This window comes from Eptatretus burgeri, chromosome 8, assembly GCF_056783735.1.
Source record: "Eptatretus burgeri isolate ZD-2024b chromosome 8, Ebu_testis_v1, whole genome shotgun sequence".
Lineage (NCBI taxonomy): Eukaryota > Metazoa > Chordata > Myxini > Myxiniformes > Myxinidae > Eptatretus > Eptatretus burgeri.
The window spans coordinates 77,965,271-77,989,604 of NC_140968.1; the positions used below are offsets into that span (position 1 = coordinate 77,965,271).

Sequence of the window (24,334 nt, forward strand, 5' to 3'; positions counted from 1 at the left end):
CAACTCAATTACAAATGGCTTGGGGAAAGTTCATGGGGGTAGAAAAGATCAAGAGTATGAAAGGGGGATGAACTGAAGTGATGAAAGCAATCTTGAAACATTGGAGGGAAGAATGACGTTGAACACATTGAGGAAGTTGTTTTGTTTTGTTCTCTTTATTTATTTATTTCTGAACAAAGTCAAAGCTCGTGGAAGAAGAGCTAGAACACAGAATGGATCAGGCCACAACAGAACAAAATGAACACCAGGAGGAGGTGGGAAATACATTGACAGCAAAGTTAAGGGACAAAATAGAGGGAGACTTGGATAAATATGGGATGTGGGGAGGAATGAGGAGTATGGGAAGATGCATAGGGTGGAAAAGATGGATACAGAAACAAACAGTTTGGAAGGAAAAACATGAAATTTGGAAAGAGATGGGTATGGCAGTGGGAGAAGGGGGAAAGGGGGGGGAGGGTGTTGCTGGTGGACCATGTATACCTGAAGAAACCTGCACAGAAAGGTCACGGGGTGGAAGACCAGAAAAAAAAAGTCTGTAAAAAAAACAGAAGCCACCAACCTGCCTGTGATGCTGGAATAACAGGTCCAAAGATTCAGCTTCATCATGATCATGGGAGATTTTGTTGATTTTGAAGGCCTTGGTTTCCATAGCATCAAGACGTATAAGGTTTTCGCCAGAGGCGCCAGCCAGAGGGGAATAGTACTATTCCATAGAGCTGCAGAAGATGGCCTTTATTGTAAGTTGTTATAATTTCAGATTTGTTAAGGAAAGACTTGACACGATGGAGAATGGCTCAATTGGCGGCTGGCTTTGGAGGCCAACTTAGATATGTAGTTTGTACAAGAGAGACCGTGGCAGATGGTGAGACCTAAAAGTTTGATGGCCTGAATAGCTTCAATAGGTTTGTTGAATAAGTTGATAGGATGGTTCAGCAGACGGTACTTTCAGAAAGACAGAGTAAGAGCGTCAGGGTTGAAAGAGATATTAGAAGTGTTGGACCAGCTCTGATTCTATCAAGATCTGCAGAGAGGGAAAACGCTGCTGTCTGAAGGATTAGGGATGCAACGGCACAAGATGGAGTAATCAGAAAAGACATTAGGAGGATATTCCAGAGGGTTACAAAGATCATTGATGAAGATTATGAATAGGACTGAGCTGAGAACACTGCTTTGGGGCACTCGTTCCTTTACAGAGAGAGGAAATGAAAGGATCCCTTTGAGAGCCATGCCTTGGTAACAAGAGTGGAGGAAGTCAGGAAGCCATGAGTGGAGGTGGCCTCAGATGCCATAGGTGGAGAGGGTGGAGAGTTTGGAGAGCAAGTCGGAGTGCCAGACTGTGTCAAATGCTTGAGTTATGTCAAAAGAGATTGACCTGATCACATGTCTGAGATTCAAAGTCTTCATCTATTGTTGGGAGAATGAATACAGCATGTCCAGGATGGAGTGACCAGGTTGGAAACCAAACTGATGGCCTGGGATCATGCCATTTGGAGATAAGGAAAGATTTGGTTTCAACTGTGATGATGGATTCCATGATTTTGCTTATAATTTGAAGGTAAGGTAAGAGGCCTGAAGTTAAGAGGATCTGTTTTTGCTCTCGTTACCCTCGCCAAAGGATTTGGAGAGGGTATTGCATTTGGGTCCGTTTGTTTGTGTGTCTGTTTGTCCGTACAGAACTTTCGTGTTTTTCTCCGCAACCGCTCGTCGGATTGAGACGAAATTTTCAACATTGGTGCGACTACTCATGCAGAATCTTCTAACGATAATCATGACGTCATGATTCACGTGGCATGGCAGCCATATTGGAAAAACGGAAAAAAGTTTGGACCTCTGTATCTCTGAAATTACACCAAGGAAAAAAATTGAGACTTGGCGATTTGGAAAAAAAAATTGGAAAAAATAAATCATGGGAATGAGTGCGATTTTTAAATGACATCATAGGTGCCCCGTTATGACGTCATACTTGCATATGTGGAACGTCACATCCGATCAGTATGAAAATAAATTTTTGAGGGTCATCTTGGGATAAAATGGTCCACAGAAAAAAAATTAATGATGTCATCGGTCACGTCATACCAAGTATGCACTACATACGTGCATGTGCTGAAGTGTTTGGTTGAAATCATTCGATGATGATTCATGCCTGGTGTTGGCTTAATGGTTTGGGTGGTGGGTTTGGTATCTTTGGAATCCTAGCATCCTGAGTTCAAATCCCCCTCGGCTGTTGAATTAATACCAGGTGGGGTTGACTCTGCCTGTCATCCTTCCGAGGTCGGCAAAATGAGTGTTAGCTTGCTGATATCCTGTGTCGGTGTGGCGATCTGTCCAGGATTCTATCCAATAGCCAAGGAGACTGCTTAAGCAGCACCAATGCTCTGCACAGAGTATGGACCCAATGGATGGATGGATTGGTCACGTGATTTGGCAGCCATGTTCTTTTAAAAATTAAAAAAAACACCTTCAAAAATCTTCTTCTCTGAAGTGGCTGAACAGATCGAGGTAAAACTTTATTCGTAAGATCGCCTGTCCACGAGGAACAAAAGGTTCACACATATGATGTCATTGGTCACATGGTTTGGCAACCATATTGCATTTACCATAAAACCCATAAAAAATTTTCTTCTCCAGAACGGCTGGACAAATCGAGGGGAAACTTCACACAAGTGTTCCCCAAGCCATGGGTGTACAAGTGGCACATAGTGGCACAGACATGTACAAGTACTCCTCATGGGGAATGTGTGGTATTTTTATGATGTCATAGGTGCCTTTGTTATGACATCATAATTGCATATGTAGAACGCTACATCTGATCAGTATAAAAATTTTTGAGGGTCATCTATGGATAAAATGGTAAACAAAAGTTTTTAATGACATCATCAGTCACGTGATTTAGCAGCCATATTGGTTTGTTTTGTTTTTTTTAAACCTTCCAAAAATCTTTTCTGAAATGGCTGAAAAAGATCGAGGCAAAACTACATCCATATGGAACAAAAGGGGCACACATATGACATCATAGGTCACATGATTTGGCAGCCATATTGGATTTACCCTAAAACCTATAAAAATACACCAACCAAAAGAAGTCCTGGTGAGGGTTTGCAATCTCTGATTGCTCTTTTTCTTTTGGTGTAATGCAGTCGTGCTGGCTAACCTTCAAGTGGAGAGATGGTGACCTCAAGAAAATGATAGGGTGAACAGTCCAGAAAGAGGATACGCAAGAGCAGCAGAGCAGGGTTTTAAGACCTGGGGGCTGATGCCATCGAAGTCAAGAATTGCCAGAAATGTATCCACCTTCATCAGTGAGAAAGACACAGTGTTCAGGAGCAGTTGGGTACAAGTGGTACAGAGAGTGAGGAGTTGGGTATGTGATTTTTTTTTTTTAAGCAAACATATACTGTTGAGATATTCCGACTTCTCACAAGCAGAGTCGGTTGTTGTGCCATTTGAAATGAGGGAAGGGGTGGAGGGGGAGCTTGCATCAAAGACAGACTTGACAAAGTGTTGCCAGGTATTTGAGGAAGTAGACAGGTATGAAAGTTTAATCACAAGGTTGTGCAAGTGTTTCTTTCTGGCTCTCCTGAGAGGGGACCCACAGTTTGTTGTGGGCTTTTTGGAATTACCTGAGAGTTTGCTTTCAGACAGATTTATTTGCCTTTCATGAGGAGAAGCCAAGTTCTTTGATGGCAACTGCCTTACTACAGGATTCGTACGCTAGCTACGGACAAGATGGGATAAAGCTGTGAATGAGGGAGAGAGAGAGAGAGAGAGAGAGAGAGAGAGAGAGAGAGAGAGAGAGAGAGAGAGAGAGAGAGAGAGAGAGAGAGAGAGAGAGAGAGAGAGAGAGAGAGAGAGAGAGAGAGAGAGAGAGAGAGAGAGAACAAGCTTTGATAGAATAACTAGTAGAGTACCCTCCCGATAGGCGATGTTGGTCCAAGCATGCAACACATTCTTCTGGCACATACCTCGATTTGGGCAGTGTATATGCAACTGACAGCTGCCTTAATTGCTCCCGAAAAAAAACAAAAATGCACGAAGCATAAACATACCTCCTGCTTATAATTCAAAACACCTCACAGCACGAGAAAACGTGGGGACAGGAATACTGTACTGTAAATTGATAGAGACTTGTAATACCTTCCCGCACCTGGAGGCGGCGCTACACGATACACATTTACATAGAGAATTCGCATTTCCACTCCCCTCGCCCCAAGACGACCAGAAAAGATAGAAACAACCTTGTGTACTAATTGGTGCCATGCTGATCCTATGTAGCAAGTCTGGATGTAATCGGCTCAGAACCGTGTGAGGAGTAGTGTGACAAACAAACACACACCGGTCCGTGAATTATAGTAAGGATTTCTCGGAGGTACCAGTATTTGGGGGGAGATAGAAGTGAGGAAGTGACAGGACAGCATGCATTCTGTGCCAGTCGGCTTGAGTGAACTGCCAAACCCTTCAGCACTGACAACTGCCAGAGATGTGGACTAAATAATGTAAAAATTAAATATTTCTTTAAAAACACTAAAAAAAAAACAATTCCAGCAACAACAACAACAACAACAACAACAACAACAACAACAACAACAACAACAAAAGTCCACCCAACCCCTTTTGAGCTGCCCGCATAAGTCATCGACAGCTTAAATGTTAAGCCTTTTGTGCTCCATTTTCTTCACCACAAAAAAATAAAAACAACACACCACACAGGAATGATGGTACAAGTGTGTGAGAGTAAGCATCATGGGCTAAGTAGACTTTTCATACATTTAACATTTTGTTTGTGTACATTCATTAATTTATTGTCCCTTATACTTTCCATTATTCCCTTCAAGGTCTCACCTCTCTCCATAAGGGAATTGAACAACACCGCGTTGGCAAATGACAGGATGTGAGTTAGCATTTGGACCCGGAGCTCAGACGGAACACCTCCATATTCAAGCGCACTCCAGACCCCCTTCAGGATGACCAAAGTCTCGCTCTCATTTCCGCACACTTCATCTTCAACAACCGTTTCATCCCCCTGTTCAACCTCCAATCCACTGTCAAGCAACTCCGGCAAAGCTTGAAGTAATAACTGCAGCAGATTTAGAAACTATCTTAGAATATCAGCAAGCAAGGACGATAAAAAATTAAGTGGGAAATGAGCAGGGAAATTTAGGCCAAGCAAACACAAGCCAAGTGAAACCTCCCCCCCTCCCCCGCCCCTGTAGAGTACAAGGCGTGCGTGGCCTATTATGTTACAAAGGGCACATGGCATTGTTTATTTTTTCCGAGGATAAACAGCCTTTTCACAGTTTCTTTCGTTGGCTCATGCAAATCATGGGGTTTTTGAGCTGTCAGAGCAAGACTTGGATTAGGGCTACGATTAAGGTGAGGATTATCCTACATCTAACCCTCAGAAATCATTCAATTCTCATGAGCCAATGAGAGAGTTGCAGTTCAGGAAAAATAAAATTAAAGAAGAGCATTGGCTATGTTTGGCTCAAGAATTGCTTACCTTACAAACATACAGGGCAGTCTGCTGGAACAGATACAAAACGACTTCCTGAAGGAGTGAGGAAGCTTCCCGAACGGCCGTTATTGCAGAATGACCCTTTTGATCACCTAGGACAGACAGACAGGATCAAGGCAGGGTTATCTTCCAACACATCTAAAATGCATGCACTTATAAATCTTCTCTTTTCTTGCTTCAGTGGCAAAATCCGGTGACTCACTGTGCTTGTGGGAACATACCTTGTGTCCGCACCTGTTCTGCATTCCCGGTGGCCAAAGCTGGACCTTCCCTGTGAAGGAACCTCATGACCTCGGCTACATTTCCTAGCCAAATGGTTGCCGGTTGCAGGAACTGTGCCCATGAAGAACTGGACCTCTGCTCATGGGTTGTTTCCACTCTGCATTCAAAACAAACCAATAAAAGTGTACCTTGGCCTTGCAAGTCCAGGTTTACACAGACACGATGATGGGAATTATAAACAGAGAATGGGTGCTAGCTTCTGTTAGTAAATACAAAAAGCCTCAATGCCGGTATAAACTTTAAATTGCAATCCCCTAAGAGGTATGCCTCAAGATGCAGCGGTTACCAAGTAGTGAGGCGATGGGACTGGCATCCCAGAGATTCTGGGTGAAAATCCGATTGAAGGCAGCAATGTTTAGGATTTGGATTCCAAATTTCTGGAAACAGATCTAGCGTCAGAATAATAAGCCGGTTATGATCAAATTGTCAGGAAAAAGCTAGCTGGTTCATTAATGACCTTTGTGAAGATGGGGTGGAAGGATCTGTATGCCTCACCTGGTCTGGTCTACATGCCTGGTGTGGTTCATACATATGGTCGATTCAAACCTTGAGATTGGGAATAAAATGTTACCTATGAATACAAATCCCCCTAATCTAATAGAAATAAACTTTATTCGGTGAATGTATATATAGGACAGACCACCTCGAGCTGTCAATCATAACCATCCCGGTCGTGAAGGTGGGGTGTGTCACATTGGGATTCTCATGTGTGTACTATTTGTGAAAGTCTTTACAGCAGGTTTGAAACTCTGGGAAGGGTTTGAAACGGCAAAGGGCGTACCTTGGGTAGCCTTTCACGGTTGCTTTCTGCAGCTTTCTTCAGCTGGAAGAGCATGGGAGGAGTCCATTTATTAATATAATAATCCTCGACGCCTGAGTTTAATTGATTAGGTGAGAGATGATTGGTTACTCTCTCCATTTACAGGTGAGAGATGTGAGTGGGTCTTCCTTTTTCATTTATACGCCGATTGCTTTTTACCATAAAACCCTCGGGGTGTGTTTAGTTTGCAAGTGACTAGCTTTTGCTGCTGTATTGCAAATGGGAACCCCATTGGCATGTTCCTTTTCAATTAATACATAACCAGGCCATTTGTAACTGGAACATGCCCGACAGGGACAAAAAAAAAAACACTTCTTTCTATAAAGTAGGAATTACTTGGAATCAACATCGATTCTGGTTCACTACTCAATTCCTTTTGATTCCATGGCTGGAATAGAGTACAGTACTCTGGAATCAATGAAACCCACCACGATTAAGTACTCGAGCAAGCACTCCAATTAAATGGTTGATAAGGAATTGCTGGCTGGGTCATACTAAACACTGTCTGGAGACGACCGGAGTATCAAACAATGCGCAAATTGGACAAATTAACACTTTTTAGCAGTCAAAAGTGCTGCTCCATTCAATTCTGCAGTTTAAATTTTGAAATTTGGTTCAGGTTAAGAGATTATAAGGCTTATCGCAAATCAGCTGTAAAGTTCATAAACGTCCAGAGAGTTGTATGGGAATGGGGTGGCGAGGGGTTTTGGGAGGAGGTAAGCATGAGGTGAGGTTAGGGGAAGGGAGACGTATGGTGGAGCGTTAATTACAGTTCATACTGTTTCATCAAAATGATTCTGCATAAAATAACAGTGAAGATGGAAACAAAATAATATTTGAAATACATTTTCCACTGGTCATACGAAAAACACTACCCAGACAAGTCTGGAGCCAAACACCGCCCGGACACGTCTGGAGACAAACACCGCCTGGACATGTCCAGAAATAACCACCTCCTGGATAGGTCCAGAGATGACCATTGTTCGGACGGGTCTGGAGACCAACACCGTCTGGTGATAACCACCGTCCTCTCTGGATGTTTATAAATAAGCATTACAGCCGAAAAGCGATGAGCTCTAGAATCTGTTAAACTGACCCAAATTTCAAAATTTAAACTGCGGAATTGACTTTAGCAGCAGTTCCGATTGCTAAAAAAAAAAGTGTTAATTTGTTCAATTTGGACATTGTTTGACACTCCAAGGGTCCGAGCGTCTCCGAGTGTTTGTGGCTTTATTTCGTTTCCGCACATGTTTTTGATAAAATTTTGAAATTTGTCTCAAGTCCCAAGATTCTAGAGGTTATCCCATGTGAGGAAACAAAATAAAAGCATGAACACTGCCGTCTATGGGCATTTTAAACATTTTGATGTATCCAGAGATTTGTAGGTATGAAGATGAGGCATTTGATGACATGAGTGAGGAAAGCAAAAAAATTTTTTTAGCTGGTTATCTGTAAGAAACCATTGCAACCTGTTTGAAGTCAAGGCATTGTTAAGCAGGCCAAATAAATGGTGAATTAAGACCCCAGTATGCTGACAGTGAGCTGAACAAAGATGACGCCTTGATAAAGGATAACTAAATAAGACCGTTAATTATCTTCTAAAGGGGTATTTTAATTGACCCAAACATCTAATTTTCATTCATGCACAACCTTGGCATTGTCTTAGTGTGCAGGCAAAGTTTGGGGCTGTTAGGTTTCATGGTTTTGGAGTTATGGACGGACACACACACACACACACACACACACACACACACACACACACACACACACACACACACACACACACACACACACACACACACACACACACACACACACACACACACACACGAGCAATTGTTGTTAGCTAGGATTAAATCATAAATATACGTATAGATACTATGAGAATGGCGACAGATGGCACAAGTCGAGACCATTCTAATTGAGTCAACGGCATGGCCATGAGAAGAAGGACAGGCAACGTGTCACACATGAGGTGTTTCTGGATACTCTGCATTTTGCCGATGTGCCTAACCTGCTCACTATGGTGCAATGACACATAGTGACCGCAAAATACTCCGTCAGGCCTTGGAACACGTCATGTCCATGCAAGATAAGCAAGCCACAACATTATCATATATGCAATGCAAGAGCAACCTCTTTCTCCGACAGCACCATATAATTATATTGATCAAAATACTTATTTCCATGACAAGATCTGGACCGCTAATTGTGCATTTCTACACAGAACTCAGCAAGAAAACTTACTTGCTCTGAGCATCCCGGAGCTCTCTTGTTTGCTCCTGAAACCGAAAAACAAGCCAATGTTGAAACAGTAACACGAGACCTGAAGCTCATGGATAGTGGGACGTACAGATATTGAGAACAAGCAAGAATGGACAAAGAGTTTTAAAATCCCGAGATAACAATGTGCCAAAAATCGATGATATTTAAGTTCAAATTTCCTATGGTTACAAAAACAAAAGGCTTAACCTTCCCACGTTGTACCTCACAATAACAGCTTGTACCTTCAGACATGTACAATCCAGAGCTGCGTCAAAGCATTTGATGAGTCCTGTTTCATTACCTTTTATGTAGAAGATAAATGGCCCTGTGGAGGGGAAGCTTGCTGTTGTGCGTTAAAATTTAGGTGAAAGAATTTCCCTTGGGATACAGGTCATGTCCAAACAGGACATCTCGGACATGAGATCAAGGCCGTCACAAGAGCTGTATGACAGACACAATGTGGACTCGTCTTCAATTCATTTTGGGCATTTATCAATAATGTCCCTATTGCTGGACAAATAGAATACTGCATTCTGAAAACAATCATGAAAAGAGGATACCATGACCTTGCAGCTCAGGCTGTCGAGTGTACTCGATCAATTTAAGCTCCCACAATGTATTTTTTTTCTTCTTTACAAGATTGGAACTCATGGAAGTGCAAGGTGATGAAGGATAGGAACTGACAGTTGGGCAGCAGAACAACTCTTGGACACAATGGACAAATCATAAGAGAGGGAGAGAGAGTGAGAGAGAAAGAGAGGGGGAGGGGAAAGAAACTGCAACCTACAAATAAGAGGGTTGGGTTAGGAAAGGTTAATTGGGATAATAAAACTGTGGGTAAGAATCAGGGATGACATGAGATGGCGGTGAACCACTTGCTTGATGTCCTGGGGGAAGAGTGGGATAACAGCATCTGGAAGACGGTTCCACATATGGAAGAAGTGAGGAACAAAAGAGTTGAGGCGTGCAGTCAGCTTGGATTTTGGAAGTTTAACCAAGAGTTGGTTCATGGAAGAACATGCACATCCTGGAATTGCTATGGCTGAGGGCCAGAGGGCTCAGAGAGCAAAAGGAGCTAAAGTGGAGCAAAATCAGTAAAATAAAATAAAATAAAATAAAAAAAACGAAATATGTGCAATCACAAAGCGATCGCCAAGGGTAAGCATCCCCCAGCTGGGGGAGGCCGACACTTGGCGATAACCTGGAACTTACCCTTGGCCCATGATTCAACGATGGCCACATGTTTTTGTCGGACCACCGATGTTTTTTTGGACCTTTACGTTTAACATTTAAGGATAGAGTGAATAAAGAAAATGGATCCCCTTCGACAATCTATCCACAAAACCCAATGTCATGAAATTCAGAGGAAAATTATTCAAGTTATGATCAAAAAGGTGTTTGTTGTTAATTCGGTGACAATCACATAAATGTAGGCCAAACACACAAAACAAATAACAGGTGCACAACTTCAGTGCACTATTATGATTTTTTTATCCACACAACTTCAGTGCACGTCAGGTCCACTATTATGATCCAAGAAGAAAAAATGTCCCCGTCGGCTCAGAGATACAGCTCAGAAATTGGATATATATATATATATATATATATATATATATATATATATATATATATATATATATATATATATATATATATATATATATATATATAGAGGTTTAGTACTCCAAACGGTCTGAGAAAATCTGGGGTACCATTAAAAATTAAATTGGGGGCGCTAATTGCAGAAACAAACCCAAACAACAGCAATAAGCCTTCCCCTATCCTATGGGGGAGGCTTAATAATGAGATTGCTGACGTGCTTGCAATGTGAGGGGGACCTTGTGCTTTGGACCCATCGCAAGATATTCCAATGATGTTGAGTGCTTAACATTCCGCAGAATCCAGGTGAGATAGATGTGATTACGGGGCCCATAGAGGAGAGCAGTACATACTCCATTTAGCTATGGACTCCATCTTGTACAGTATACTGAAGGCAACCAGCTTGGAAAGTCAAGCAATATGCTAAACTATGTCAAACACCCAACATATTTCCAGGGAGAAGGTTCTGACCTCTTGTTTGAGACTTAAGGCCTCTGACTATTGCAGAGAGAAGAGCAGCAGCCCAGAGTTGAAAACCTGGGACAGAATCCAACTGATGGTCAGAGATGAGACTATTTGTAAACAGGGACATCTTGACAAAACAGCAATGATGGATTCCACAACTTTGGTTTCAAATGGAAGTAAGCTTACTGGTCTATAGTTGAGAGGATCCGTATTTTGTACCCTTCCCCTTGGACGTGAGTGATGTTTTCTGACGACATCCAGCCCATCAGGAGAGTGGAGAAAGGACAGGTTGAAAAGTGCGGAAAGAGGAGAATCAAGACTGCCGGAGCAGGATTTGAGAACATGGGCACTGATGCCATCTTGGGCCATCGCCAATGCAGGGTCGAGGTGGACACTTATCCAACCGAGATATTCCGGTTTTGTATTTGTCATTAATTTTCTCAAATTTGTAGAATTTGTTTTTCATTTGGGAGTTGTTGGTTACGATGTGTAAATAAAGGGGGGGAAAAAAAAGTCTGATTTCATGTAATTTAATTCCAGGCTCTAAGGCAACAAAAGGTGAACATTTTGAAAGGGGGTGTGGACTTTCTATTGGCACTGCAGCTGCTGACAGAATGGGATAAACCAATGCATAAGACACAGCAGGCTCTTGTGAAAAGTATTCTCAAGCAGAATCAATATCAGGTGCTGTGGAGGTGGTCATTAAATCCTCGTGAGAGGACAGACTGCTATCTCTGCAAGTTTGCTTGTGGAAATCGCCATATTTTGAATCATTGAGGTTTCTCCCTTACAATCAATCTCCTGAGAGAAATGGGCCTTGATATGGACATGATAATTTGTGGAATTTTGAAGATTTGATTGAATCTTTTTCTTCTCCTCCTCTTATCTTTAGAAGGGGTGAGTTCCGAAGGCACACCGCTTACTGCCCTGCCCTGACCACAATACTCCTCCACCTCCCTCCGTCCTCAACCAACTCTCACCACTCCCCAAACAACCCCTACCTCACAGATATCCCTCCTCACACAATCCTCCCATCTCAACCGTGGTCAACCTCTTTTCCTCCGACCTTGCTCCCTCAACCTATTCGCTCTCTTTGCCATTTTCTCTTCTCCCATCCACACCAAGTGTCCAGCCCATCTCAGCCGGCATTTCACCAAATTCACCATCAAGCTCATCTGCACACCAATCTCCTCCCTCAGTTCATCCATCCTCCCTCCATCCACCCTGTTCACTCCCGCAATCCTCCTGACCCAGTTGTTCTCTCGAACCTGCAGCCACTGTTGTTGGCTGTGAGTGCCACCATCTCCAGACCATAAAGGTAGGCCAGCATTACACATGACATCAGAATCTTCCCTTTCAATTTTCTTGATACCTTTCTGTCTGCCATTACTACCTGCACCCTCCTCCATGCATTTGCAACCACTTGAACCCTCCTCTGCACCTCTGCCTCGGAATTACCATCCCTGCTCACTGTTCCTCCCAGACATAACCTGGTGTTGGCTTAGCGGTTAGAGTGGTGGCTTGGGATCCTACGGTCCTGAGTTCAAGCCCCGTTGCATTTCCACTGAATTAACACCAGGGGGTTGACTCAGCCTGTCATCCTTCCGAGGTCGACGAAATGAGTACCAGTGTAGCAGCCAAAAGGCTGCACACGAAGGGAAGGGGTATCGATGGATTGATTAAATCCGGTATTGGTGTAGTGCAGGCATGATGGGCCAAATGGCCTCCTTCTGTGCCTTAATTCAACCATTCTCTGCTGCCTGACCTACATCACCTCAGTCTTCTCCATACTCATCTTCAGCCCATTCTTCCCAAATGCCTCCTTCCACTCCCCCAGTACTTCCTGAATCTCTTGCCCACTCTCCACCACAACAACCAGGTTGTCTGCATACAGCATCCTCCCCATAGTACCCCTCATGCTTACCTTCCTCCTTACCAGCTCCATCACCATCATAAACATGAGTGGGCTCATAGCGCTTCCTTGCCTCAAACCGATGTTCACGCGAAACTCCCCAGACATCCCAGGACGAACCAAAACTCTTCCCTTCGTTCCCTTGTGCATCCCTTCCACCAACCTAACTTCTGCTTCTAGCACTCCCATCCATCTCAGTGCTTAATATGATCATTTAGTCGTTTATCAATTTGAAGTTTACTAGGTTCCAACAGGATCTGATGCAGATTTACTCAGCAAAAGTGCTTGGCATGAGAAAATTCAACCATCATTCACATCTCAAGTATTTCCTCGCCATAAAGTTAGCATCTCAATATCAGGCACCATCTTAAATCCTTTGATGGAATTTCAACTGCACAATAATCCAGTCTGATTAGCTCTCGCTGCTCCATGCTCAACAGTTTACTCACCCAGGCGACTGCCTGAAGCAAATTAGCGACCTTCAGCACAAAACCTTGAAGGCCTTTGGGCGTTGCAGAATCTGCAGCATGACGCATGTGTACACAGATCAAATGAGCAGGCAGCACAGACTCATCTCCAGTTGAGTGACCAGCTCCCACTAACCCCACAATTTTCTGCAGCAGCAAGTCTTCAAACACTGGGTTGTATGGCACCAATGGTTGTTCTGAGAAGGATTTTAAACTCCGATCGCAAGGTTTTAGGGAGGGATACAACAATCTGCCAGCCATTTGCTCATTCCAGTTCAGGGTTGTTGTTCTTGGGTCATTGTTGTCTTCTGTCATGAAGACATTGTCTGATACATGGGACAAGCCTGCAGATGATAATGTACCCCTACCACCAGCATCTTTAAACACGAAGATGTAATGTTGTCCAAAAGCAAGGAGGTCTCCAGGTCGAGCAGCAGTCTGCACTCCTGGCTGCACCTGCAGTCCATTCACCAGTACTTGGGCATCTGACATTGGATACAGCAGCAGCATTGAGGATGTTTGCTCATTGAGCTCTCCATTGGTGAGTTGCAAGAGACAGTGCCTTGGGAGAATGTCTGATGCCCACAGTTGCAATGCACCACAAACTGGAGAACCATTCGGACCAAGTACTGGGCAATGTCGGCCTGGGAAGTGGAACATGGCATCCTGAAAAACAAAGCAGAGATGGAAGAAACATCACCTTCAGCAAATGCCTATAGTATATGGGTCTGAAAAAAAAGAGAGAAATAATCACCTTCAACAAATGCACCCCACCCTCCGCCATTGGTCCATTGGTTTAATACTAGGTGGCCTAACAGATGGCTGGATGGCGGCAGCTTGTCATACAAAAGTCTGGGATGGCGGCACTTTGAACCCCGGATAAGTCATACAAAAGAGCAAAAATGCTACGTGCTGCTTCCTTGATTGACACTTGGAATTTAAAAAAAGGGAGAGATCATGACAAACAACCATTGCACAGGCTTGATGGGCCTAATGACCTCCTCCTGCCTTGAAGTTTCTTGAAAAGAAACTCATTAATGTACATCTCCCAACCATCCTCTGTCATTATGTCGTGTTTCCCTTTTGATCTACACCTTCCCCGAATCCTCATCCTCCCTTTTCCACTCTTCCATTTCCTGTATTTCCTCAATTGTATTTTTATTACACAATTTGCTTTACCATTTCCTCCACCCTCCCATTCTCTTTATATCTAGCATGGTTGTCATTAGAATAACAGAAGTTGTAGTTCTGGTCGATGATGTCTTTGTTGCTGTTTAAGCACTATACTTCAAAAACTGGGTGATGACCTTCAGTATAACTATTCCATGCAGCATCGACTATAATCATCCCCACCCTTTCCCCCCCCCCCTTCCCCAAATCAAACAATGAAAACAAATGACAAATAGAATGGCTGGCATCTGATTACCTTTTGAGGATCAAATCCCTGCAGTAATATGAGGTGTGCTTCCATAAGTTGGGCTGGAGTCAGAGTCACCAAAGAGTTTCTCTTCTTCGTTCCATTTCTCAGTCTATCGTGAAGATCATGTGGTTCCTGATTTTCTTGCTCACTTCCAAGCTCCATCTTAAACCCTGTTCTGGGTCTCTGTCCCCACAAAGAAGAATCCTCTGTCTGCCAAGTGCGATCTTTTATTTCTAGACCTTCCATGCCAAGACAGAGAGTAAATAAGATTATAATTGAACAAGATTTTTTCACATGATACAGTTATGGGAGACATCCTTTCTGATACAAGATTTCAGTTTCCTGGCAGCATGATCACACAATGGAAGTATGCTACTGTAACACTCGTGGCACACCTGCACAACTGGTGCGAATCCTTTGGCCAGGACGATTTGCTGGACGATGCTGCAGCTCCAAGCGCCGGCGACATCCCTCAGCTGGCTGCCACATTGTCATCAGCAGTAACGGCCTCTCACTGGGAGAAAGTGTACGCGAGCAAAATGGCAGCCAGATTTTGGTCTGTTGGACGTCACACGATTGAACGTTAATTCATGACATTTCCCAAAACTGCAGAGCACATTGCCACGTCCCAAAGTGAACACTCAAAAAAGTAAACTCTGTGCAGTTGATGATTCAAGCCCTTTAAACATGGGTAGCACAAGAGATACGACACCAACCTCAGTATGCTCATGAGAAACCCGAGACTCTTTGACCGACTCGTGTTCCATCTTACCAACCACCTCCTGAAGCTCATACTCTCCAGCTTCATTTTCATCCACACCATACCGAACCAAGGCCTCCTGGATATTATAATAATGTCAATAATAATGATGTCATTAAAACCACATTGTGCAAAATATACTTTTGACAAATTTTTCTTAAATAACAAAACTGCTCATCTTAAAATAGGTGTTAATTCGCACAATGTTTGACACTGCGGACATCGCCGGTCATCTCCCGGCGGTGTTTCATATGGCCCAGCCAGATGTGCCTTATCATCCATTTTGTTGGAGTACTTGCTTGAGTGCTTAATAGTGGTGGGTGGAATCGATTCCAACCGTGGAATCGAAAGGAATCGAGTAGTGAACTGGAATCAATTCCAAACAATTCCTACTTCATAGAAATAAGCGTTTTTTTATTGGGGGGGGGGGGATTTTTTTCATCCCTGTTGGGCATGTTCTGGTTACACATGGCCTGATAATGTAATAATTGAAAAGGAACACACCCATGGGGTGTCACATTTGCAATATAGCAGCAAAACAAGTCACACCTCAAGGGCGTGTTCCTTTCACAGTTTTTCTCGATTGTTTACACACTGGAACTGGTGATATGGAACCCAATGAGGAAAACTTTGAGTTCATGTGCAAAAAGAAAGACAATCTCTTCCAAACCATGAGCACATTTTTGCTTGTTTTCACACAAACTTCAGTCTCATTTAACCCTTTTCCAAAACACTTCACACAATTCTCATTTGGAACAATGTTCGTAAAGGAAATCTCTTGTGTTCACATGGAAAACACTGTCATTCAAAATACTAAACTTCAATCATAAATCGAACACACTCAGTCCTCACAGGTGAAACACTAGTTGCTTTAATTATTCAATCAGCAATCAGAGCTTTAACACAAATAAAAGGGCTACAGGTGAGCTCTCCTGTGTTGGAGAACAATGACTGACAACATTGCAGCAAGAGGCAGAGAGAGGCAGAGAGATAGAGATAGAGATAGAGATAGAGAGTTGGAGAAGGAGAAGGAAGAGGAAGAGGAAGAAGACGAGGAAGAACAAGTATCTCAGACGAGATCGGGGCGACTTTGGTTGACCATGTGGTTGGACCTTGAGGGAGGCCAGGCAGAGAGTTCAGCCAAATTTGAGCCGCTTCACTGTTGCTTCTGTCATCCTGACATTCAGAAATGAGAATAACAAAGTAAAAATTGGAGAAATCTACCTCAACTCTACTGTTATTTACTGTGACATACCCAATAGAGGACGGACTTTAATTAGAACCCAATAGAGGAGTTTTTCTCGGCACGGTGGTGGAAGGTGCACGAACCGCAAACCCCACGACCGTGTGCCCCAACTCCAAGCAATGGAGGAGGCATGTGGGGATATACTGGCAGAGTCATGCCAGGGGTGGATGAATCAAGCCAGGAAATATTCCCCCCACTGCTTGACCAGGGAGAACATTGCTTTTGATGTCGACGAAAATCTCTGGCCTGATCAAGAGCAGAGACAGGACCCTGAATTATTTATTATTCTATTTTTCGATAGTTGGGTCACCAAAATAGGTGACCCTTATTGTCAGTAATTCTGTCTGTTTGTATGGATGTTTGTTTGGATGTTTGTTCGTTTGTCATCAGTATAATTGGTAGTAAACGTTGGCGGATTTTGACCAAACTCGGGTGGTAGGTACATCTTATGACCTAGTGCTTTGGAAATTGTGATGGTTGCTAGGGACGCTTTGGTTCCCAAGCAACAACCGAAAAACCTTCAAAATCGGTACCGTTCATGCGAAATCAATTCCGAAAGCCATTATCCCACGTCGGGTTATGAAATTTGGCATGAATGATCTACAGGTGATGCTCTATCAAATATATTCCGGTTTTTGTGATATATGGAATACTTTACCCGCAGCGCCCCCTACAATTAGGGTTTGCGCGAAAATTGGCGAAAATTGAAGACCCCCGAGTGACCAGGTGAGTGCATCGATACGAATGAATCTTTGCAGGTTCATGGTACTCAATGAGTACTACAACGTTGCCTCAGGACATATTGACCAATTTCGCTTCGGTCAGGGGTCAAAGTTGCAAAAATCGACAATATGCGAGAGCTGGAGGTGCCTTCGCGCCAAAGCTACTCCTCCTCGGGTTATGGTCGGATGGTCATGAAAATTCACACTAATCGTCTGGAATACATTGTGCACAAACGATCGAGCCGGGTTTTCGATTTAGATCTTTGTTCACCCACAGCACCCCCTCGAACTTTGGGGATTTCCGATTTCAAACCGCATTTTCGGTACTTTTCATTCAAATGGGTACCGAGTAGTTATCAGTAGATGGAACTGGATGAGATTTGATATGCATAATCTTAAGGTGATTCCCTATCCGCTATATGACATCCATTTTGTTCTATATCTTATAGTTTCCATGCTCGGCAACCCATCGCTGCACACCGGTTTGTTGGTTTGTTTACTTTAACATTTTTTTCTTTGTTTTAGTGTTTTTTTCTTTCGATAATTGAAGTTTAACATTTGTTTTGTTTTTTTACTCGTCTCCCTGTACAGCATATTATTTTTTCTCCTGTTTCTTTTTGTTTTACATTGCCTCCTGCTTACAGTACTGTAATTTGGAAAAATAAAATAAAAACAACAAAAACAATCTCACTGTGCTCGTGTGTTCTTTTTACATTTGAGTTGGCCTGTATACGCTGTAATAATTTGGAACAACGAGCTACTGCACGTACGTTGTACTTAACAACGCAGAAGCAAAAGCATACCGATACCTAAAGATTTTCATAATAGTGCCTTTCATTTATCACATGAGTGTGTAATTGGTATTCATTCTTGTCTGTTCATTTAATGGCTTGTGTGTATGACTTGGATGCAAAATGTCATTTTGAGGGGAGAAAAAACAGTTTTGAATGCAATGTTACCTTTTGACAGATATCTGAAATTTTGCAGAAACAGTTGACTGTTTGGTGTTGAAGTACTGAGAAATGAGGTATAGTTTCAGGAAATGTGTGTAAACAATTGAGAAAAACTGGAAATGAAAAGCAAGGCATTTCGAGAGTCGGCTGGTAATGCGTGCGGATTGCATGTTTTACCGGCCAACTCCTCACCCGCTGAAAATGTGCAATTTAATACTTAGAGGGCATGGATTTGTTGAATCTTTTTGTGTGATCTGCTTTCGTTATGCATCTGTCACTTCGACATCGATACATTTTTTTTTTTTAAACTAGATGGGCACTCAGTTGAGAGCATACCTCCGCCCTCTCGTGCTTGATCCATGAGAACATATCTGGCCCAATACATTTTGAAATATTATGTTATATATCGTTTTTGAGCCCGATCTTTCACTGATGAAGAATCACTTAAAAAATTCTAGTCATTAGATCCAGATTTGGATCTTGATCAAAATGGAAACAATTTGTCATGGTAACACACCAAACTTGTCCACCAAGTTTCGTTCAAATCCATCCACAACTTTTTGAGATAATGTGCTATATATCGTTTTTGGCCCTAACGCACAATGGTGAAGAATCACCTAAAAAATTATCAGATGAGGATCCGGATTCGGATTGTCACCAAAATTTAATCAATTCTTCCTTGTCACACTCCTGATGAGCACACCAAGTTTTATCCGAATCCAGAACTTTTTGAGATATCGTGCAAAATATCTTTTTTGGCCTAAGCTCTGAATGGTGAAGAATCATTAAAAATATATTTGAGTAGTCGGATCCGGATCCGGATCTTCACGAAAATCTAATCAGTTCAGCCTTGTCACACACCAAACATGTCCACAAAATTTCATCCAGACCCGTCCACAAATTTTTGAGATATTCTGTAACCAAACAAACAAGCAGTCATAGACTGGTACTTATGAAATTGTCAACTTGACCTCTGACCTTGCCTAATAAAAGCTGTCTCTAGAGAAGGTAGCGATGCAAACCAGAAGTTTCTACGATGATTCTGTAACAAACCATCAAAAATCGAATGTTTGACCTCGCTGTGACCTTGACCTTTGACCGATTTTGACCAAAATCTAAGCAGCGCTAGCCACCACCCTCCTGAATCACGTGGTGTAATTGGACATTGGTAGCTTCTTCCGTTCTTGAGTTATCGTGCCTACAAACAAACACACAAACACACACACAAACAAAACAAGCAGTCATAGACTGGTACTTATGAAATCGTCAACTTGACCTCTGACCTTGTCTAATAAAAGCTGTCTCAAGAGAAGGTAGTGACGCAAACCAGAAGTTTCTACGATGATTCTGTACCAAACCATCAAAAATCGAATGTTTTGGATGTTTGACCTCACTGTGACCTTGACCTTTGACCGATTGTGACCAAAATCTAATCTGCGCGAGCCGTCACCCTCCTGAATCACGTGGTGTAATTTGACATTGGTAGCTTCTTCCGTGCTAGAGTTATCTGCACCAAACCATCAAAAATCGAATATTTGACCTCACTGTGACCTTGACCTTTGACCGATTTTGACCAAAATCTAATCAGCACGAGCCATCACGCTCCTGAATCACGTGGTGTAATTTGACATTGGTATCTTCTTCCGTTCTCGAGTTATCGTGCCTACAAACAAACAAACAAATAAACCAATGTCACCCGCAGGGTGACCTGTATCTTGCCGAAAGGTGACCACGTGTGACTTCTTTAAGGTCACACTGAGGTGAACAGAGCTGCTATCCACCAGGAGCGACTCCTTGAGGAATATCTGCCTACGAGAGATTCCGATGAGAATCGTTCTACAGAGTAACCATGAAAAATATGCGTTTGCCTCATAACGTCACCAAATGACATCATAATGTCTCAAGCTTGACATATCGAGAAAGCACTCATCGAGGTGTTCAATTTGAGGTACTACACGATATGGTTCCTAAAACTTGAAAATTTGACCTTGGGGTCAAATATATTTGACCTCAGGGGCTAACCATGAAGGTCAAGGCCAATCGCCAACAAAAATTAATCAGCTGAGCGCGAGACCATGAACTATATTCCCATGAAGTTTGAAGACGATCCGATCAAAATTACTCAAAAAATAAGGGTTTCGTCGACTCCCCTGATTTGCGACAAAGTGACCTTGACCTTTGATCTTGACCTTAAAAAAAAATTTGCGCTGAAAGGGACCTCTATAGGCCTCTGATATGCGAAGTTACAAAAATTTCCAATGATAACTGTGCTCTGCAGAATTTTTTATACGTGATTACAGACAAACAAACAAACAAACAAAAAAACATACAAGCTGACTAACATATCTTGCAAAAACTTTGTTTTGGCAAGATAACAAACAAACAAACAAACAGAAACGGAAGTCATCAATATACTTACGAAATCTTTAGATTCCGTAAGTAACAAACAAGCAGTCATAGACTGACACTTACGAAATCGTCAACTTGACCTCTGACCTTGTCTAATAAAAGCTGTCTCGAGAGAAGGTAGCGACGCAAACCAGAAGTTTCTACGATGATTCTCTACCAAACCATCAAAAATCGAATGTTTGAGATCACTGTGACCTTGACCTTTGACCGATTTTGACCAAAATGTAATCAGCACTAGCCATCACCCTCCTGAATCACGGGGTGTAATTTGACATTGGTAACTTCTTCCGTTCGAGTTTTCTGTAACAAACCATGAAAAATTGAATATTTGACCTCACTGTGACCTTGACCTTTGACCGATTTTGACCAAAATCTAATCAGCGCGAGTCATCACCTTCCTGAATCACGTGTTGTAATTTGACATTGGTAGCTTCTTCCGTTCTCGAGTTATCTGAACCAAACGATCAAAAATCGAATATTTGACCTCACTGTGACCTTGACCTTTGACCAAAATCTAATCAGCACTAGCCATCACCCTCCTGAATCACATGGTGTAATATGACAGTGGTAGCTTCTTCCGTTCTCGAGTTATCATGCCTACAAACAAACAAACAAACAAACATACAAACAAACAAACAAACAAACAGAAACCGAAGTCATCAATATACTTACGAAATCTTTAGATTTCGTAAGTAACAAACAAACACACAAACAAACAAACAGAAACGGAAGGGATCAATATACTTACGAAATCTTTAGATTTCGGAAGTAACAAGCAGTCATAGACTGGTACTTACGAAATCGTCAACTTGACCTCTGACCTTGTCAAATTAAAGCTGTCTCTCGAGAAGGTAGCGACACAAACCAGAAGTTTCTACGATGATTCTGTACCAAACCATCAAAAATCGAAGGTTTTGGATGTTTGACCTCACTGTGACCTTGACCTTTGAACGATTTTGACCAAAATCTAATCAGCACTAGCCATCACCCTCCTGAATCACGTGGTGCAATTTGGCATTGGTGGCTCCTTCCATTCTCGAGTTATCGTGCCTACAAACAAACAAACAAGCAGTCATAGACTGGTACTTACAAAATCGTCAACTTGACCTCTGACCTTGTCTCATAAAAGCTGTCTCTCGAGAAGGTAGCGACGCAAACTAGAAGTTTCTTCGATGATTCTGTACCAAAACATCAAAAATCGAATGTTTTGGATGTTTGACCTCACTGTGACCTTGACCTTTGACCGATTTTGACCAAAATCTAATCAGTGCTCGCCACCACCCTCTTGAATAACGTAGTGTAAATTGACATTGGTAGCTTCTTCCGTTCTCGAGTTATCTGAACCAAACGATCAAAAATCGAATATTTGACCTCACTGTGACCTTGACCTTTGACCAAAATCTAATCTGCACTAGCCATCACCCTCGTGAATCACATGGTGTAATATGACAGTGGTAGCTTCTTCCGTTCTCGAGTTATCGTGCCTACAAACAAACAAACAAACATACAAACAAACAAACAAACAAACAAACAAACAAACAAACAGAAACCGAAGTCATCAATATACTTACGAAATCTTTAGATTTCGTAAGTAACAAACAAACACACAAACAAACAAACAGAAACGGAAGGGATCAATATACTTACGAAATCTTTAGATTTCGGAAGTAACAAGCAGTCATAGACTGGTACTTACGAAATCGTCAACTTGACCTCTGACCTTGTCAAATTAAAGCTGTCTCTCGAGAAGGTAGCGACACAAACCAGAAGTTTCTACGATGATTCTGTACCAAACCATCAAAAATCGAAGGTTTTGGATGTTTGACCTCACTGTGACCTTGACCTTTGAACGATTTTGACCAAAATCTAATCAGCACTAGCCATCACCCTCCTGAATCACGTGGTGCAATTTGGCATTGGTGGCTCCTTCCTTTCTCGAGTTATCGTGCCTACAAACAAACAAACAAGCAGTCATAGACTGGTACTTACAAAATCGTCAACTTGACCTCTGACCTTGTCTCATAAAAGCTGTCTCTCGAGAAGGTAGCGACGCAAACTAGAAGTTTCTTCGATGATTCTGTACCAAAACATCAAAAATCGAATGATTTGGATGTTTGACCTCACTGTGACCTTGACCTTTGACCGATTTTGACCAAAATCTAATCAGTGCTCGCCACCACCCTCTTGAATAACGTAGTGTAAATTGACATTGGTAGCTTCTTCCGTTCTCGAGTTATCTGAACCAAACGATCAAAAATCGAATATTTGACCTCACTGTGACCTTGACCTTTGACCAAAATCTAATCAGCACTAGCCATCACCCTCCTGAATCACATGGTGTAATATGACAGTGGTAGCTTCTTCCGTTCTCGAGTTATCGTGCCTACAAACAAACAAACAAACATACAAACAAACAAACAAACAAACAAACAGAAACCGAAGTCATCAATATACTTACGAAATCTTTAGATTTCGTAAGTAACAAACAAACACACAAACAAACAAACAGAAACGGAAGGGATCAATATACTTACGAAATCTTTAGATTTCAGAAGTAACAAGCAGTCATAGACTGGTACTTATGAAATCGTCAACTTGACCTCTGACCTTGTCAAATTAAAGCTGTCTCTCGAGAAGGTAGCGACACAAACCAGAAGTTTCTGCGATGATTCTGTACCAAACCATCAAAAATCGAAGGTTTTGGATGTTTGACCTCACTGTGACCTTGACCTTTGAACGATTTTGACCAAAATCTAATCAGCACTAGCCATCACCCTCCTGAATCACGTGGTGCAATTTGGCATTGGTGGCTCCTTCCATTCTCGAGTTATCGTGCCTACAAACAAACAAACAAGCAGTCATAGACTGGTACTTACAAAATCGTCAACTTGACCTCTGACCTTGTCTCATAAAAGCTGTCTCTCGAGAAGGTAGCGACGCAAACTAGAAGTTTCTTCGATGATTCTGTACCAAAACATCAAAAATCGAATGTTTTGGATGTTTGACCTCACTGTGACCTTGACCTTTGACCGATTTTGACCAAAATCTAATCAGTGCTCGCCACCACCCTCTTGAATAACGTAGTGTAAATTGACATTGGTAGCTTCTTCCGTTCTCGAGTTATCTGAACCAAACGATCAAAAATCGAATATTTGACCTCACTGTGACCTTGACCTTTGACCAAAATCTAATCAGCACTAGCCATCACCCTCCTGAATCACATGGTGTAATATGACAGTGGTAGCTTCTTCCGTTCTCGAGTTATCGTGCCTACAAACAAACAAACAAACATACAAACAAACAAACAAACAAACAAACAGAAACCGAAGTCATCAATATACTTACGAAATCTTTAGATTTCGTAAGTAACAAACAAACACACAAACAAACAAACAGAAACGGAAGGGATCAATATACTTACGAAATCTTTAGATTTCAGAAGTAACAAGCAGTCATAGACTGGTACTTATGAAATCGTCAACTTGACCTCTGACCTTGTCAA

The 24,334-nt window shown here is 42.2% G+C and overlaps 1 protein-coding gene across 2 annotated transcripts in view; it reads right to left on the reverse strand.

The window, feature by feature from the left end:
* The window catches only part of LOC147022108 (ras-associating and dilute domain-containing protein-like), a 48,442-nt gene that overhangs the window by 8,349 nt on the left and 15,759 nt on the right, over window positions 1-24,334 (reverse strand). For both annotated transcript variants that reach the window (XM_085892698.1, XM_085892697.1), the window contains exons 3-10: window positions 15,459-15,581; window positions 15,138-15,300; window positions 14,749-14,981; window positions 13,305-13,988; window positions 8,862-8,896; window positions 5,734-5,891; window positions 5,498-5,604; window positions 4,840-5,074 (exon numbers count right to left, since the gene is read on the reverse strand). In XM_085892698.1, coding sequence (XP_085748824.1) covers window positions 4,840-5,074; window positions 5,498-5,604; window positions 5,734-5,891; window positions 8,862-8,896; window positions 13,305-13,988; window positions 14,749-14,981; window positions 15,138-15,300; window positions 15,459-15,581 — 1,738 coding nt within the window. The remainder of the gene's footprint in view (window positions 1-4,839; window positions 5,075-5,497; window positions 5,605-5,733; window positions 5,892-8,861; window positions 8,897-13,304; window positions 13,989-14,748; window positions 14,982-15,137; window positions 15,301-15,458; window positions 15,582-24,334) is intronic.